This window comes from Esox lucius, chromosome 20, assembly GCF_011004845.1.
Source record: "Esox lucius isolate fEsoLuc1 chromosome 20, fEsoLuc1.pri, whole genome shotgun sequence".
Classification (NCBI taxonomy): domain Eukaryota; kingdom Metazoa; phylum Chordata; class Actinopteri; order Esociformes; family Esocidae; genus Esox; species Esox lucius.
In genome coordinates this window covers 34,724,189-34,742,180 of record NC_047588.1, presented here as the reverse complement: position 1 = coordinate 34,742,180, position 17,992 = coordinate 34,724,189, and the positions used below count along the sequence as shown (strand labels likewise).

The window sequence follows — 17,992 nt, the reverse complement described above, 5'->3', positions numbered from 1 at the left end:
TGTTGAAAATGACACATGTTGTGTTGTTTTCAACACATTTGTTTTAAGAGTGTACAAGCGGTAGGGTTTTCACGCTTACAACATCCGTAGCCTATAAGCCTACGATGTTTAAGGAAACAGTTTGCGTATTCCTGTAGGATATTCATATTTTTACTGCTAATATTTTTCCCATGTGTTGAAGTTGACATTCCTCTACCAGCTTTTCCGAAATAGCATGGTATTTCTTCAATTCAACCGCTAGGCTGTGCATACGCATGGGTTGAAATTTGCGGATACGCACACTTTCCCATCAAGATCAACTTTGATAAATGCCAACTTTGGCGTCAAAACTGGCGTATTACGGAAGGTATGTGTGTTGTTTTTTCCTCTCTTTTTACTTGCCTGATTTCCAGGGGAGGATTACTGCATAACCATTCTGCTCAACACTACAGCCTCTACCTGTGAATTCAATCTACAGTCTTGAGAATTATGGTAAGTTTCTTCAAGTTTTGTATATTGATCTTTGATCCTAGGCTTTGGATTTGGAGTCAGTTGTTAATGACTGACAACATGTATGGAAGTTAATGACAGACAAAACTCAACTGAAATTGTAAATAGACTTTGCAATTCCCTTTTCTATATGGTTAAGCATTTTTGGTGACAAAACCAAAATTTAAATCCAAAGTAATTCATTCATTATATATTTTTTACAATTCCTTCCAAATTGAAAAATAATGTTTAATATTTCATTTACTGCCTAGTACAGTACTGACACAGAAAAAGCTAATGTAAAAGCGTACATGAAATATAATTTATCGTGTGTATCCATTTATTTACTTGTGATAGCATGATTTGTCTCTTGCATGGTTTTTGGTTACATGGATTAATTTGACAAGAAAGCGGATTTCAAAATTCACTGGAAAGTTGGCAAGAGAGATATTTGTTGGAGGGTCATTGACCTTATGAGCAAATAGCAAATGAAATCTAAATATTTGTCTATGAAGAGGTAATATCACTGGTTAGCCTAATGACTGGTGTGAAATCTTTGTGAACCCTTTAGCTGGTAAGTAGCCTTTTTTCATTTATAAAGGTACATTGAAACTATTGTCTGGATAATTAGCTTCCATGGTGTTTTTTTCCCAGATAGTGCAACTAAGAAAATGGAGTCATCCGTAACATTAGTGGAAGTGTGGAGGATCCAGGCTCAGAGTCACCCGTAACATTATTGGTAGTGTGGAGGATCCAGGCTCAGGCTTTCTTGCATTGGAATGAATATTTAATGAAATGAACACAGAATACACTGAAACAAAGTAAAGTGGCAACTTTAACACAGCAAACAGCCAAAGACTCACCATGTATGTGCAACATATAGCAACAATAACCAACAAGTGAGGGGAGCAGAGGAGAAACATTTAAACACATACTGATGGAATGATTGGGACCTGGTGTTAGTCATTGAAGACACGTGACACAATTAACAAGTCCGGGATGTGTTAGTGTTTGGCTGGGAACGGGGAGTGCACTGAGTCAAAGACACAAACCCAACCAACCTCGGAATACGCTTAAGATACCGAAGTAATGTTGGTTTTATATACAGAGATCAAAGTTCAAAGGATTATTTGTCAATCAATCAAATTTTTATCAAATTTATTTTATAAAGCACTTTTTACATCAGCAGTTGTCACAAAGTGCTTTTACAAAACACCCGGACTTTAACCCCAAGGAGCAAACAACAGTAGGGTTGGATTTCAGTGGCTAGGAAAAACTCCCTAAGAATGCCGAAATTTAGGAAGAAACCTAGAGAGGACCCAGGCTCAGAGGGGTGACAGTCCTCTTCTGGCTGTGCCGGGTGAACATATAAAGAGTACAATTATAATAATTAATAAATGCATGTGGGCTAAGTCCAGAGTCTATTTAAACTTAGTTCAGGGTGGAACCATGACCAGATGGACAAGGAAAGGGACAACGTGGGGGAGGGGGAGGTGTCAGCACAGTGGCAGCCGAAATCGTCGGGCATCGTCTTGATCTGCAACACAACCAGTAGGACCTTGGACAGGGACAGCAACGGGTCTTTCAAGCCAGGTACTCCGCAGGTCTGGGCCAAGACTTCATAAGACCCATTGATGTGTATGGGGGCGTGGTCTCTCCGCCACTGCTTCCTGTAATCACCGATCATCTCCTTCGTTTTGCTGATATTGAGCTGGATTCAACAGACATTTGCTATGAACAAATTTAAACATTAAAAACGAATTGAATTCTTCACTGAAAACTATGATAGACCTATTGAAATATTAGGGGTAGATTAGGCAAGACTACATACAACCTTTGATTTGATCAAAAAATCACACCTAGATTTTATATACATTTCCTAACATTGAAAAATGCAATAACATGCTATAAGCAATAGGTGTTTCAAAATTGTTCATTGAAATATAATTCGAAGTTCAAAATATTCTATACTAGGCTAGACAACCTTTACAACCTTTGATTTGATCAAAAACACATAGACTTAAAAATTCGGGCAACTTTGAAAAACACAATTAAATCACAATAACATTTTCAAAAAGTATCATATAAACATAATTCCAAGTTTATATTATTCTATACTAGGTTGTCCAGCCTGATCTAGTATATTTTGAAATGGTAATGAACTTGCTTTGATATTTTCTAAAAAAGTTATTGCAATGTCATGGCGTTTTTCAGTTTGCAGGATTATAAAAGTGTCTATGTGTTGTCCAGCCTTTTCATCAAATCAAAGGTTGTAAATGTGTTCCAGCCTAATGCAAAATAATTTGAAAGGTCTGTCATAGTTATCAGTGAATAATGCAAGTAGCTTTTAATGTTTAAATAAGTTTACAATGGAATGTCTGTTGAATGTCTTTTGAATCTCTGAAGATATAACTAACTTTACCTTGGTGCTAAACCTCACTGTCCACAATGGAAATCCTGTGGCAATTTGGCCATTGTTTAATCTTAACAGTAAAAACACATGTTAACCAAAATTCATTTTTTATCTTAATATATAAGATCACATCAAATGTTTACTAGTTGGGACTATTGTGTTTTGAATATTCATTTGAATTAAATAAGGTTCTCCAAGAATGTGGGTTATATTTAGTCAAAATGTTCAACTAATATGTACTATTTCTATTGTTTTCCAATATTTAGATGCTCCTGAGGCTTCACCCTCTAGCTATAAAATCTGTGATAATGGCACTGGTAGTATTGGTCCATTATTATTTCTTAAAGTTAAATGTTTTTAGTCATTTTAAATGGTTATGAGTAATTTTCTACCCAGCAAAACAAAGATAATAAAGGTACTGGGGTGTTACACAGTATGTTTTTTCCATCATATCATTGAAGTACTGGAAGGTAGCATAGTAAAGGACCTTTTCAGAAAAATCTGTGATATTATTATATTGCAGAGATCTAGGTGAATGGCCTAAAATCTCAATGTCGAACTGTGTCTTTTCTCCCTGTGAAGAGGTCTTTGGCTCTGGCTGTGATCTTGTGCTCAGTGCTGCCACTGTCCTATGCTGCCTGTTGGTTTCAACAAGCTGAACCAGGTAAAACACAGAGCCAGATGCTGACCATACACACACACATATACAGACATACACACACATACATATTTTATTTTGTTTTCTCGTATAGGTGATGGGATAAAACAGTGTCTTTATACGAAGGATGGGACATGGCACGCTATCGGTTCCAGGTGGAGGACCAGTGACTGTATGGACTGCAGTTGTCTAGACAACGGGGAGATGAGTTGCTGTGACGCGTGAGTACACAGTCTCACGTTAATAGTCAATGTTTGGCGAAAAACCTTGACGGTCCTGTTTTGGCATGCATTCTGAGGATTAAGGTTTAGCTACACCCGAGAGCTCTTCTATAATGTGTGCACGATCCCTTTTTTTTATATCGTTTTCTACAGGTAATCCTATAACCATAAAACAATTGCAGACCTGCAGGGGAAAACCCCTGAGCAATTATGCTGTGAGCAGAGTCAATGGTGATTTGTGCCTATGTAGTCCCCGGGGGTGTTGAATTTGGGGGGGGGGGGGTTACATACAGGTCAGTGTGACCCCCCAGTAAAAGAGTGAAAATCCTGGGATCCATTGACCCTGACCCTCCCAATAAACAATACAGACCTACGCCGTTGATAGCCGCCAAACATGTGCTACCCTTGGTCTCACACTGCATATGAGTCGTTAGCTGATCGGAGTATCCTACACAACTTTATTGTACTACCCTTGACTTATATAGTCCATATAAACCTCAGTATTTCCTCCCTGTTTATCTGAATGAATAGTGCATGTTGCTATTATTCCCAACAGAAGATTCACACAAGTTTCTGAGCTGGTCTTTTAACAGAATAAGTGAGTGATGTTGACTGTTTGATTGCAGGTATTCAACACCCAAAAGGTTTCCAAGTGATTGCATAATGGAGTTTGACCAGAAGGCCTGTCAGTATAATGTGTTCAAGAAGAGTGATAGCTCCATTCCATGTCCCATCTACAGCAGTGTGGGGAAATGATGTGTTCTCTTCTTCTCTGCTCCACATGAATGTAATATGAAAGTGTGACGTACTGCTGTTGTTCTGTGTGTCACTTCTTAATAAACATGAGCATGAATGTTCCTTTGGTAACAGCATTTTATGGAACCAGAGAAATCTATGCTGGAAACAAAATATGAAATAGACCTGATTTTTTTTTGTTGCATGTTTACACATATAACAGTAATTTCAGGGTCTATGAAAGCTGTTGTGATGTCTTTCTTAATGTAGCTGAGAGTGTGCTGATGTTTGACCCATAAAATACTTGATGATACCTATTATAGAGAAGTAGTGAAAACATCCAAAAAACATATAGTGTTCAAAGGGTCTATGTGTTTAATTTCACGGCAGCAAACTTGCTGAATCCCGGAAGACAACAAACAGCACGTTGTTCAATACTTTAAAATTGCCCAGATATACGTGAACTAGTATCAGACCCAGTTTATTTTTACTGTATTTGTTAATAAGTTAATCTGCGGTCCCCTGATGACTGCGGCCCCCTGATGTTTTTCCAAGTTATCTGCGGCCCCCTGATGACCAGTACACAATATCTGTTGTCCCCACCCCCATCCAGGTTCCCCAACCCTGATTTAAATCTATTATTGAATGATGACAGGATAAATCTAGATTTAAACAGTGACTGGTTAAATATAGTATTTAATGATGACCGGTTAAATAGTATACACTGTTGACTAGTCAAAAGTAATGAAATGGAGAAAAGTAAATGGAGTCATGTTGGAGGTGTGCTGTGGGAATTGCAGGCATAAGAAAACTGCTTTGTTAGTTCTGCTAACCTGCAACAAAAACATTTAAATTCACTTCTCCCTCCCATCAAGTTAAACCCTGATCCTGTCTTTGTTTTGTCTCTAATTGCAGTACTGGCTGCACATGACAGAGGGTGGTCTTTAGCACATATGCTGATGATGACTGCAGCCAATGTTCTATAAAAATCACATATATTTTGACATGTCACTTAATGGGCCAAACCAAGATGGAAGAAAATCCAACCTGAACTCATGAGCCCTTTTTCAGGATCTCAGAACTCCATCCCATATATAAATGTCCATATCTCTGGGTGAAATAGGGTGGCCAATTTAAGTAAAATGGGTGGCACATAACAGTGCCACCTATTGGAAAATTGGTGACATCCAGTGACTGATGCACTGAAATCTTAAAACATAGCTCTGAAATTCATGTTAGTAATTGGCCAATAGATACATTGTCATATTTTTTCTCTGTGAGTGGAGTTTGGTCTTACAAAACTAGAAGTCACACTATCCGATGTGACTCCAGGGTTGCTGGGTAAGGTAGCCCTGGGTTACTTTAGAAAAAATTGTGGGGAGCAAACCAATCAGGGAGGAGGATGGATAGAGAAAACAACTCATTAGCCCAGTCACCTGCAGGGCCCCCAAACTGGTCAGACACAAACAGACAGATAGATAGATACAAACAGACAGATAGACAGATTGGCAGCCAGACAGTCAACCAGGCAGAAGGTATTTCAGTAGATACCTGACTGACGAGTAGTTCACTTAGATCCAGGGGTCTGGGAGTAACCCACTAACCACCCAATTTACATTAGGAACATTATTATCTTCCCCCGCCCTGGCAACCCCCCCCCCCCTCACCTACTTACGCCATTATTTCTGATAAACAAAATTGACACTGGTTCAGTGGCAGGAATTACAATACTAAAGAATTCAGGAAACTACAGGCATAAGGCGCACATCAATTCATGCTTGTCACTAGCTTTAACTTGTTTTATTTAGCTTAACATTGTAGCAATGCTGTTTTCGGGCATCAACCTATAGATTTACATCTCCATTATGCTAAAACAGGGTCTGTAGTGTTGGAATTAAATTTACAGTACTGCTTCTTTTGGCTGGGCTAAGAATTAAGCTAACTATGGGCATAGTTAAGAAGCTAACTATTGACATCTGTAGCTAGTAATCTATACTTCTATTACATATACTTTTTTAAATAAAAGCTGCTCCAGTGGTTTTATGCCTTTTAAATACCTCCCACACCCAATTCGGGCTCCACAGACTAGAACATGTACTGGACGTTCATAAGCCCTGCAATGACATTTCTTTTGGCTGAACTTATTAAGTTTTGAGTCCGCAGCACATGGCAAGAAATGCATTCATACAGAGAAACTTGGCCCCTCAAGGTTGTATCCAAGCAGACATGTTCCTTCATTGACTACCATACACTGGATTACATCATGAACAAAGGACATATGGAAACAATCCAAATATTTTATGTTTGTGTTAGGACATCTGTTATGAGAGGCTGTAATCCTCTCGTCACTGTTTTTAAACCACAAACTGTAGATGCGTCCAAATAGTACCCTGTTCAATACTTCCTGTAGTAGGCATGTAAATTAGGCAGATTTTTGGAATGTGGAATAGCCTTGTTGAAAATGTAACCATGACAAAATTCCTGATGTTGAAATCGCTGCACCTATCTACATCAGTCCAGCCTAGAGAAATACATTTGGAATGTCCTATTTTTGAAGGTAAATTGTTGGTCCTCATGGTTCCATGTCCAACAGACTGCGGCAGGTGTGCTCTTAACATTTGCCTTACCAGAGTTAAAAGTATTTGTCAAATGTGTTTTTGCCAAAACCAGTTTCCCAGAATCTATAGTCAATATGACCTTACGACAACCCTTTTGAACATACTGAATGGATTACGACCCCATACCCTTTTGCTGGCTGCAGGGCGTCCTTGTGCAGTGGCGTGGCTCCCACTCCCCTCCTGGGGAGGACAGAACGTAACAACGTGTTCTCCCCAGGAGGGGAGTGGGAGCCACGCCACTGCACAAGGACGCCCTGCAGCCAGCAAAAGGGTATGGGGTCGTAGTGCGAGTAAGGACACAACACACAGAAGTACCGTACAAAACAGGCTTTTATTTAGCCACGGAAATAATATCAGGGAGATGAGGAGAACTGGTGGTACCAAATCAAAGAAAGAAACAAACAGCCTCCCACCCCCTTACCTGTCCTAACTCCCACCCAAAACACAGAAGCTAATCTGGCACACTATCAAGGTGCCCTACCCAAACTTACAGTAAGTGGCCTGGCCAGGTGTAACTAGTGTGCCTAGACAGGGGAGTTACCCTACGTGCAGGGATGTAGACTCCAGAGCAGGGCTAAACTATTCACTCCCTGTAGAAACAAGAACTAACAATGTTAGGCAATGTACCACTTGTACAAACAAAGTTCAACCACATACAATTCAACCACACAAACAGCTCTCACTCCAAACCACACAAAATCCACTTAACTACACCCACAACAATCCTAACCACAAAACACTTCACAACAAACCAGAAACCACATACACAACCTTACGCATGGAGAGTGAGAGCGAGAATGACCAAAAACCAGAAGTACATATACTGCTCAGAAATGCATGATGGGACAGATGATGAGTGGAAACAGCTGAACCGGGTAACGGGGTAGGCGGAGTCATTGATGAGCTTGATTGAAGAATATTGTCACCTGTACTGAGAAGACACACATACAGAGCAGAACAAAACACATACACAGAACACTACAGAGATATTGAACAGGGGACGTAACACACATCATTCTACAAGCCCAGTAAAAGCAGAGCCAAAACTACAGACCCACAGATTCACCCCATCTTTCTTGAAGGAGACTGAAAAAAAACTGTTGCCATGGCAGCAAACTGTGCTCCTGTTTGCATTCTTCCCACATACTGTTGAGTGTCTCTCTGTTCCTTCAGAATGCACCATCCTCACCACAACAGAGAGAGGCCGCTCAGCTGTCTGAGGGAGCACAACAATGATTATTTACCTTCTCTGGTGTAGTGAGGCTCAGTGTGTCCCACATTGAACCTTATTTCTTAGAGCTCTGGTCATACTAGTGGACTATTTAAGGAATAGTGTGTCATTTGGAACAAACACTCACTCTTAAATTCTGCTTACCCCAATTTAAAGAGTAATTAATTCTAATACAATAGCCACCCCTCATTTATCTTGTTCTTCCACTCATCTGTATCATCTGCATAACTATCATCAATCTTTCTAAACTTTAGGACTGGATAACAAATGTTATGGTAGTTGTGTGGAGTGCACACAAAACCCAACAACCTTTAGTCCCCATTCTTGTGGGATGAAGTTAACAAACATAGAAAGCTACAAATGGTGGAGAATTTCTGCCATTTGCACAAGCATTAATTAAATAAATATTAACATAATCACCAACATCATACCATAGCAGAGAACGCATTGCAAACCAGTTTTTACTGTTTGCTTTTGATTACAACATATTACATCACACTCCCATTTAGCAAACACTACACAATAAAGAACAATGCTTATTTGTTGAGCAAACACAATGAAACTGCATTCAATGTAGTATAAAATGGGGTGAGTTCTTGGAGAATGAATATCGTCTGAAAACCTGATCACTAAGGCAGACATTAGCATCTTGATTCTGAAGGTATATGCGTTGACTTTTGTCTTTGTCATTTTGCCTGATTATATGGGGAGGATTACTGCATAGCCCTTCTTCTCAACAGAACCTATAGCTTTTATCTAAAGCCTTGAGAATCAAGGTAAGTAATCTCACGTTTTGTGTTTTGATCCTGGGCTTTGGATTTGGAGTCTGTTGTTAATGACCGACAACATGTATGGAAGTCAACCGACAAAACTCAACTGAAATTGTAAATAGATTTTGCAATTCGCATCGCATCGCATCGCATCATCTTCCGCTTATCCGGGGCCGGGTCGCGGGGGCAGCAGTCTAAGCAGGGATGCCCAGACTTCCCTCTCCCCAGACACTTCCTCCAGCTCTTCCGGGGGGACACCGAGGCGTTCCCAGGCCAGCCGGGAGACATAGTCCCTCCAGCGTGTCCTAGGTCTTCCCCGGGGTCTCTTCCCGGTGGGACGGGACCGGAACACCTTCCCAGGAAGGCGTTGCGGAGGCATCCGAAACAGATGCCCAAGCCACCTCAGCTGACCCCTCTCGATGTGGAGGAGCAGCGGCTCTACTCTGAGCTCCTCCTGGGTGACCGAGCTTCTCACCCTATCTCTAAGGGATCGCCCGGCCACCCTGCGGAGAAAGCTCATTTCGGCCGCCTGTATCCGGGATCTTGTCCTTTCGGTCATGACCCAAAGCTCATGACCATAGGTGAGAGTAGGAACGTAGATTGACCGGTAAATCGAGAGCTTCGCCTTGCGGCTCAGCTCTTTCTTCACCACGACAGACCGATACATCGACCGCATTACTGCAGAAGCTGCACCGATCCGTCTGTCAATCTCCCGTTCCATCCTTCCCTCACTCGTGAACAGGACCCCTAGATACTTAAACTCCTCCACTTGAGGCAGGCACTCTCCACCAACCTGAAGTGGGCAAGCCACCCTTTTCCGACTGAGGACCATGGCCTCGGATTTGGAGGTACTGATTTTCATACCCACCGCTTCACACTCGGCTGCAAACCGTCCAAGTGCATGCTGAAGGTCCTGGCTTGAAGGGGCCAACACGACAACATCATCCGCAAAGAGCAGAGACGAAATCGTGTGGTCCCCAAACCTGACACCCTCCGGCCCCTGGCTGCGCCTAGAATTTCTGTCCATAAAAATTACGAACAGAACCGGTGACAAAGGGCAGCCCTGCCGGAGTCCAACATGCACAGGGAACAAGTCTGACTTACTGCCGGCAATGCGGACCAAGCTCCTGCTTCGGTCGTACAGGGACCTGACAGCCCTTAGCAAAGGACCCAGGACCCCATATTCCCGAAGCACTCTCCACAGGATGCCGCGAGGGACACAGTCGAATGCTTTCTCCAAATCCACAAAACACATGTGGACTGGTTGGGCAAACTCCCATGAACCCTCCATCACCCCGTAGAGGGTATAGAGTTGGTCCAGTGTTCCACGGCCTGGACGAAAACCACACTGTTCCTCCTGAATCCGAGGTTCTACTATCGGCCGTATTCTCCTCTCCAGAACCCTGGCATTTCATAGATTTTGCAATTCTATTTTCTAAATGGTAAATGTACCTATTCTGTGTTCCACTCATTTTAATTCAGTGAGAATTTTAAATGAAAGTTATATTCTGAAATGTATTGTCAATTTTGTCAAGCCAACATGTGAGATAACGTTGTAGCTCATTCAAAAACACAAACAACTATAGGTCGTAAAAGTGTGCATCTTTAAATAAATCTGCATATTGTATAGCAAAATATGCCATGTTGAATGTGTTGCTTTACGCACATGCACGTTGGGCTATTGTTCGTCTTGTTTTCAAACTTAACCATTCTGCTCAACAGAACCTACAGCTTCTACCTGTGAATTCAGTCTACAGTCTTGAGAATCATGGTAAGTTTCTTCAAGTTTTGTGTATTGATCATTGATCCTGGCCTTTGGATTTGGAGTCAGTTGTTAACTGACAACATGTATGGAAGTCAAGGACAGACAAAACTCAACTGAAATTGTAAATAGACTTTGCAATTCCCTTTTCCACATGGTTAAGCATTTCTGGTGACAAAACAAAAATTTGAATCCAAAGTAATTCATTCATTATATATATTTTTGTATAATTACTTCCAAATTGAAAAATAATGTTTAATATTTCATTTACTGCCTAGTACAGTACTGACACAGAGAAAAAGCTAATGTAAAAGCGTACATGAAAAATAATTTATCGTGTGTATCCATTTATTTACTTTATTGTGATAGCATGATTTGTCTCTTGCATGGTTTTTGGTAACATGGATTAATTTGACAAGAAAGCGGATTTCAAAATTCACTGGAAAGTTGGCAAGAGAGATGTTTGTTGGAGGGTAATTGACCTTATGAGCAAATAGCAAATGAAATCTAAATATTTGTCTATGAAGAGGTAATATCACTGGTTAGCCTAATGAATGGTGTGACATCTTTGTGAACCCTTTAGCTGGTAAGTAGCCTTTTTTCATTTAAAAAAGTACATTGAAACAATTGTCTGGATAATTAGCTTCTATGGTGTTTTTTTCTCAGATAATGCGACTAAGAAAATGGAGTCATCCGTAACATTAGTGGTAGTGTGAAGGATCCATGTTCAGAGTCATCCATAACATTAGTGGTAGTGTGGAGGATCCAGGCTCAAAGTCATCCATAACATTAGTGGTAGTGTGGAGGAAGTTACCGAAGTAATGTTGGTTTTATATACAGAGATCAATTTCAAAGGTTTATTTGTCAATCAATCAAATTTTAATCAAATGTATTTTATACAGCCCTTTTTACATCAGCAGTTGTCACAAAGTGCTTTTACAAAACACCCGACCTTTAACCCTAAGTGGCAAACAACAGTAGTGTTGAATTTCAGTGGCTAGGAAAAACTCCCTAAGAATGCCGAAATTTAGGAAGAAACCTAGAGAGGACCCAGGCTCAGAGGGGTGACCAGTCCTCTTCTGGCTGTGCCGGGTGAACATATAAAGAGTACAATTATAATAATTAATAAATGCATGTGGGCTAAGTCCAGAGTCTATTTAAACTTAGTCCAGGGTGGAACCATGACCAGATGGACAAGGAAAGGGACAACGTGGGGGAGGGGGAGGTGTCAGCACAGTGGCAGCCAAAATGGTCGGGCAACTTCTTGATCTGCAACACAACCAGGAGGACTTTGGACAGGGACAGCAACGGGTATTTCAAGCCAGGTACTCTGCAGGTGTGGGCCAGGACCTCATATCCTCCTAAGTGCAAAACGGGAGGAGACTGGGAATATTCAGAAAATGCATTACTCATATTACCAAGGATTTATAATGGAGAAGGAGAACTTAGTGGAGAATGAGAACGGACCCTAATCCCCCAGCACAATAATATAGCAGCGTAAGACCTTGGGACTGTAAATCAATGGAAAAATCAATCCATTAAAGGGACACCAACCAACCGCATAACAAGTTATTGCAATGAAATGCTTGGTTTTCCTACTCCCGACAGTGTAGTTAAAAGTTAAAAAGTAACAGTAATTATAATATAAAAATAAAGAACACAATCAATCAATAATAACACTTTACAAAAACACACATCAATAATAATAACTGTACAACTATACAACTGCAGTGCAATGTAAAAGTGACAGGTGTGCATGATACAATTGGCAGATGAGCATGATATTAAGTGACAGGTGTGTATGGACTATGGATTGAAGGGAGTCCTGAATTGAGCGGCCTTACAGCCTGTGGAAAGAAGCTGTCCCGTAGCCTGTTCGTTTTGGACTACTCCTGTACCTTCTGCCTGACGGTAGCTTGGTAAACAGTCCGTGGCATGGGTGGCTGGGATCTGTAATGATCCGTTTGCTCCTCCTCCTACACCTCTCTGTTTAGAGATTCTGCAGGGATGGCAGGTCAGACCTTGTGACCAGTGTAGCTGCCATACCAGGCGGTGACACAGCCAGTCAGGATACTCTCAATAGTGCATCTGTAGAAGTTGGTGAGTTTCCTGGGATCCATGCCAAATCTCCTTAATCGACGTAGGAGGAAGAGCCGTTTCCTGGCCTCCTTTACCACAATGTTATAGTGATGAGACCAGGTCAAGTCATCGCTGATGTTGACACCAAGGAACCAGATGCTGTGAACTCCCTCTACTGCAGACCCATTGATGTGTAAGGGGGAGTGGTCTCTCCGCCGCTGCTTCCTGTGATCAATGATCATCTCCTTCGTTTTGCTAATATTGAGCTGGATTCAACAGACATTTGCTATAAACAAATTTAAACATTAAAAACGAATTGACAGTTCACCGAGGTAAAGTCAAACACATGGCGGAAGAGCTGGGGAGCTAGAAGCAAACCCACACCAGCTGCCGCCTCTCACCATGGGCAACTCCAGAGTGGTGAAGAGTCCATCCTCTCTCAAGGAGTGTGGTTCCAGAGCACAAGCCGTGCGTAGAGATGATCCCGACTATCTGTAGTCGGAACTTCTCAACCTCACGCACAATCTCAGGCTCCTTCCCCGCCAGCGAGGTGACGTTCCACGTCCCTAGAGCTAGTTTCCGTGTCCAGGGATCGGGTTGTTGAGGCCCCCACCTTCCACTGCTGCCTGATCCTCTCCGCACCGACCCCTTATGGTCCCTCCTGTAGATGGTGAGCCCACGGGAAGGCGGCCCCAAGTGGCTCGTTCGGGCTGAGCCCGGCCGGGCCCCATGGGGAAAGGCCCGGCCACCAGGTGCTCGCATACGAGCACTAAACCCGGGCCTGGCTCCAGGGTGGCGCCCCGGCTGCGCCATACTGGGCGACGTCACAGTGCTCGAAATGTAATGTAAGAGTCACTCGGGTACTCAAACCCCTCCACCACGTTAAGGTGGCAGTTCATGGAAGGGTATGTGCCGCCATGTGTTGGAGTTTACCCCGGTGAACGAGAGGGTCGTTTCCCTGCGCCTACGGGCCGAACGGCAGTGCAGAGTACCGGACCTTCTTGGAGTCTCTGGGAGGGGTGCTGGAAAGTGCTCAGACTGGGGACTCTATCGTTCTACTGGGGGACTTCAACGCCCACGTGGGCAACGACAGTGACCCGAGTGGTGTTCAGTTATTGGACTTCTGTGCTAGTCACAGTTTGTCCATAACGAACACCATGTTCAAGCATAAGGGTGTCCATCAGTGCACGTGGCACCAGGACACCCTAGGCCGTAGGTCGATGATTGACTTTGTTGTCGTTTCATCTGACCTGCGGCCGTATGTCTTGGACACTCGAGTGAAGAGAGGGGTGGCGCTGTCAACTGATCACCACCTGGTGGTGAGTTGGATCCAATGGCGGGGGAGGAAGCTGGACAGACTCGGCAGACCCAAGCGTACTGTAAGGGTCTGCTGGGAATGTCTGGCCGAGTCTCCTGTCAGAGAGATCTTTAACTCCCACCTACGGCAGAGCTCCCACCCGAGGGAGGCTGGAGATATTGAGTCATAATGGACCATGTTCTCCACCTCCATTGTTGAAGCGGCTGCTCGGAGCTGTGGCCGTAAGGTCTCCGGTGCCTGTCGAGGCGGCAATCCCAGAACCCGGTGGTGGACACCGGAAGTAAGGGATGCCGTCAAGTTGACACGCCTATGCAACATTGCATGGCGGTCGGGGGCAGTGCCTCTGGGATGGCCGACCGGGGTGGTGGTCCCTCTTTTTAAGAAGGGGGACCGGAGGGTTTGTTCCAACTACAGGGGGGTCACACTTCTCAGCCTCCCCGGGAAAGTCTATGCCAGGGTACTGTAGAGGAGAATACGGCCTATAGTAGAACCTTGGATTCAGGAGGAACAGTGTGGTTTTCGTCTGGGCCGTGGAACACTGGACCAGCTCTATACCCTCTACGGGGTGCTGGAGGGTTCATGGGAGTTTGCCTAACCAGTCCACATGTGTTTTGTAGATTTGGAGAAGGCATTTACTGTGTCCCTCGCGGCATCCTGTGGAGGGTGCTTCGGGAATATGGGGTCCTGGGTCCTTTGCTAAGGGCTGTCAGGTCCCTGTACGACCAAGCAGGAGCTTGGTCCGCATTGCCAGCAGTAAGTCAGACTTGTTCCCAGTGCATGTTGGACTCCGGCAGGGCTGCCCTTTGTCGCCGGTTCTGTTCGTAATTTTTATGGACAGAATTTCTAGGTGCAGCCAGGGGCCGGAGGGTGTCAGGTTTGGGGACCACACAATTTCGTCTCTGCTCTTTGCGGATGATGTTGTCATGTTGGCCCCTTCAAACCAGGAACTTCAGCATGCACTGGGACGGTTTGCAGCCGAGTGTGAAGCTGTGGGGATGACAATCAGTACCTCCAAATCCGAGGCCATGGTCCTCAGTCGGAAAAGGGTGGCTTGCCAACTTCAGGTTGGTGGAGAGTACCTGCCTCAAGTGGAGGAGTTTAGGTATCTAGGGGTCTTGTTCACGAGTGAGGGAAGGATGGAACGGGAGATTGACAGACGGATCGGTGCAGCTTCTGCAGTAATGCGGTCGATGTATCGGTCTGTCGTGGTAAAGAAAGAGCTGAGCCGCAAGGCGAAGCTCTCGATTTACCGGTCAATCTATGTTCCTACTCTCACCTATGGTCATGAGCTTTGGGTCATGACCGAAAGGATAAGATCCCGGATACAGGCGGCCGAAATGAGCTTCCTCCGCAGGGTGGCTGGGCGATCCCTTAGAGATAGGGTGAGAAGCTCGGTCACCTGGTAGGAGCTCAGAGTAGAGTTGCTGCTCCTCCACATCGAGAGGGGTCAGCCGAGGTGGCTTGGGCTTCTGTTTCGGATGCCTCCGGAACGCCTTCCTGGGAAGGTGTTCCGGTCCCGTCCCACCAGGAGGAGACCCCGGGGAAGACTTAGGACACGCTGGAGTGACTATGTCTCCCGGCTGGCCTGGGAACGCCTCGGTGTCCCCCCGGAAGAGCTGGAGGAAGTGTCTGGGGAGAGGGAAGTCTGGGCATCTCTGCTTTGACTGCTGCCCCCGCGACCTGGCCCCGGATAAGCGGAAGATGATGGATGGATGGATGGATGGATGGATGGAAAAACTAATTGAATTTTTCACTGAAAACTATGATAGACCTATTGAAATATTAGGGTTAGGGTTTGATTAGGCAAGACTTCATACAACCTTTGATTTGATCAAAAAATCACACCTAGATTTTATATACATTTCCTAACATTGAAAAATGCAATAACATGCTACAAGCAAAAGGTTTTAAAAAATTGTTCATTGAAATATAATTCCAAGTTCAAAATATTCTATTCTAGGCTAGACAACTTTTACAAACTTTGATTTGATCAAAAACACATCAACTTAAAAATTCGGCCAACTTTGAAAAACACAATTAAATCACAATAACATTTTCAAGAAGTATCATACAAACGTAATTCCAAGTTTAAATAATTCTATACTAGGTTGTCCAGCCTGATCTAGTATATTTTGAAATGGTAACTTGATTTGATATTTTCTAAAAGAGGTATTGCAATATCATTGCGTTTTTCAGTTTGCAGGATTATAAAAGAGTCTATGTGTTATCCAGCCTTGTCATCAAATCAAAGGTTGTAAATGTTGTCCGGCCTAATGCAGAATATTTTAAAAGGTTTGTCATAGTTATCAGTGAATAATGCAAGTAGCTTTTAATGTTTAAATAAGTTTATAATGGAATGTCTGTTGAATGTCTTTTGAATCTCTGATGATATAACTAACTTTACCTTGGTGCTAAACCTCACTGTCCACAATGGAAATCCTGCTGCATTTTGGCCATTGTTAAATCTTAACACATGTTAACCAAAATTCATATTATGTCTTAATTTATAAGATCACATTAAATGTTTACTAGTTGTGACTATTGTGTTTTGAATATTCATTTGATTTCAAATGAGGTTCTCCAAGAATGTGGGTTATATTTAGTCAAAATGTTCAACTAATATGTACTATATCTATTGTTTTCCAATATTTAGATGCTCCTGAGTCCTCACCCTCAAGCTATAAAATCTGTAATAATGGCACTGGTAGTATTGGTCCATAATAATTTCTCACAAGTTGAATATGTTTTTAGTCATTTATACGGTAATGAGTAATTTTCTACCCATCAAAACAAGGATAATAAAGGTACTGGGGTGTTACACAGTATGTTTTTTCCATCATATCATGGAAGTACTAGAAGGTAGCATAGTAAAGGACTTTTTCAGAAAAATCTGTAATATTATTATATTGCTGAGATCTAGGTGAATGACCTAAAATCTCAATGTTGAACTGTGTCTTTTCTCCCTGTGAAGAGGTCTTTTGCTCTGGCTGTGATCTTTTGCTCAGTGCTGCCACTGTCCCATGCTGCCTGTGGGTTTCAACAAGCTGAACCAGGTAAAACACAGAACCAGAGGCTAACCATACACACACATACACAGACATACACACACATACACATTTTATTTTGTTTTCTCGTATAGGTGATGGGATAAAACAGTGTCTTTATACGAAGGATGGGACATGGCACGCTATCGGTTCCAGGTGGAGGACCAGTGACTGTATGGACTGCAGTTGTCTAGACAACGGGGGGATGAGATGCTGTGACGCGTGAGTACACAGTCTCATGTTAATAGTCAATGTTTGGCGGAAAACCTTGACGGTTTTGGCATGCATTCTGAGGGTTAAGATTTAGTTACACCCGAGAACTCTTCTATAATGTGTGCACAATCCCATTTTTTTATATCGTTTTCTACAGGTAATCCTATAATAATAAAACAATTGCAGACCTGCAGGGGAAAACCCCCACTTATGCTGTGAGCAGAGTCAATGGAGATTTGTGCCTATGTAGTCCCCGGGGGTGTTGAATATGGGGGGGGGGGGGGTTACATACGGGTTAGTGTGACCCCCCAGTAAAAGAGTGAAAATCCTGGGATCCATTGACCCTGACCCACCCAATAAACAATACAGACCTACGCCGTTGATAGCTGCCAAACATGTGCTACCCCTGGTCTCACATTGCGTTTGAGTCGTTAGCTGGTCAGAGTATCCTACACAACTTTA

General features: G+C 43.0%; 1 protein-coding gene across 3 annotated transcripts; it reads left to right on the top strand.

The window, feature by feature from the left end:
- The first annotated feature begins 320 nt into the window (after positions 1-320).
- On the top strand, positions 321-4,617 carry LOC105006210 (beta-microseminoprotein-like). Of its 3 annotated transcripts, none has more exons than XR_004574863.1 (5): positions 321-471; positions 1,123-1,207; positions 3,464-3,545; positions 3,634-3,760; positions 4,387-4,617. XR_004574863.1 is itself a non-coding variant. In XM_034288691.1 (4 exons), the coding sequence occupies exons 1-4, from the start codon at positions 469-471 to the stop codon at positions 4,514-4,516; spliced, it is 342 nt and encodes a 113-aa protein (XP_034144582.1). In that variant the 5' UTR covers positions 323-468; the 3' UTR covers positions 4,517-4,617. The 3 variants fall into 3 exon arrangements, 1 of the variants encoding a protein (XP_034144582.1); XR_004574864.1 differs by lacking the exon at positions 321-471 and adding an exon at positions 1,028-1,042; XM_034288691.1 differs by lacking the exon at positions 1,123-1,207 and having other exon boundaries at positions 323-471.
- The last annotated feature ends 13,375 nt before the right edge of the window (positions 4,618-17,992 follow it).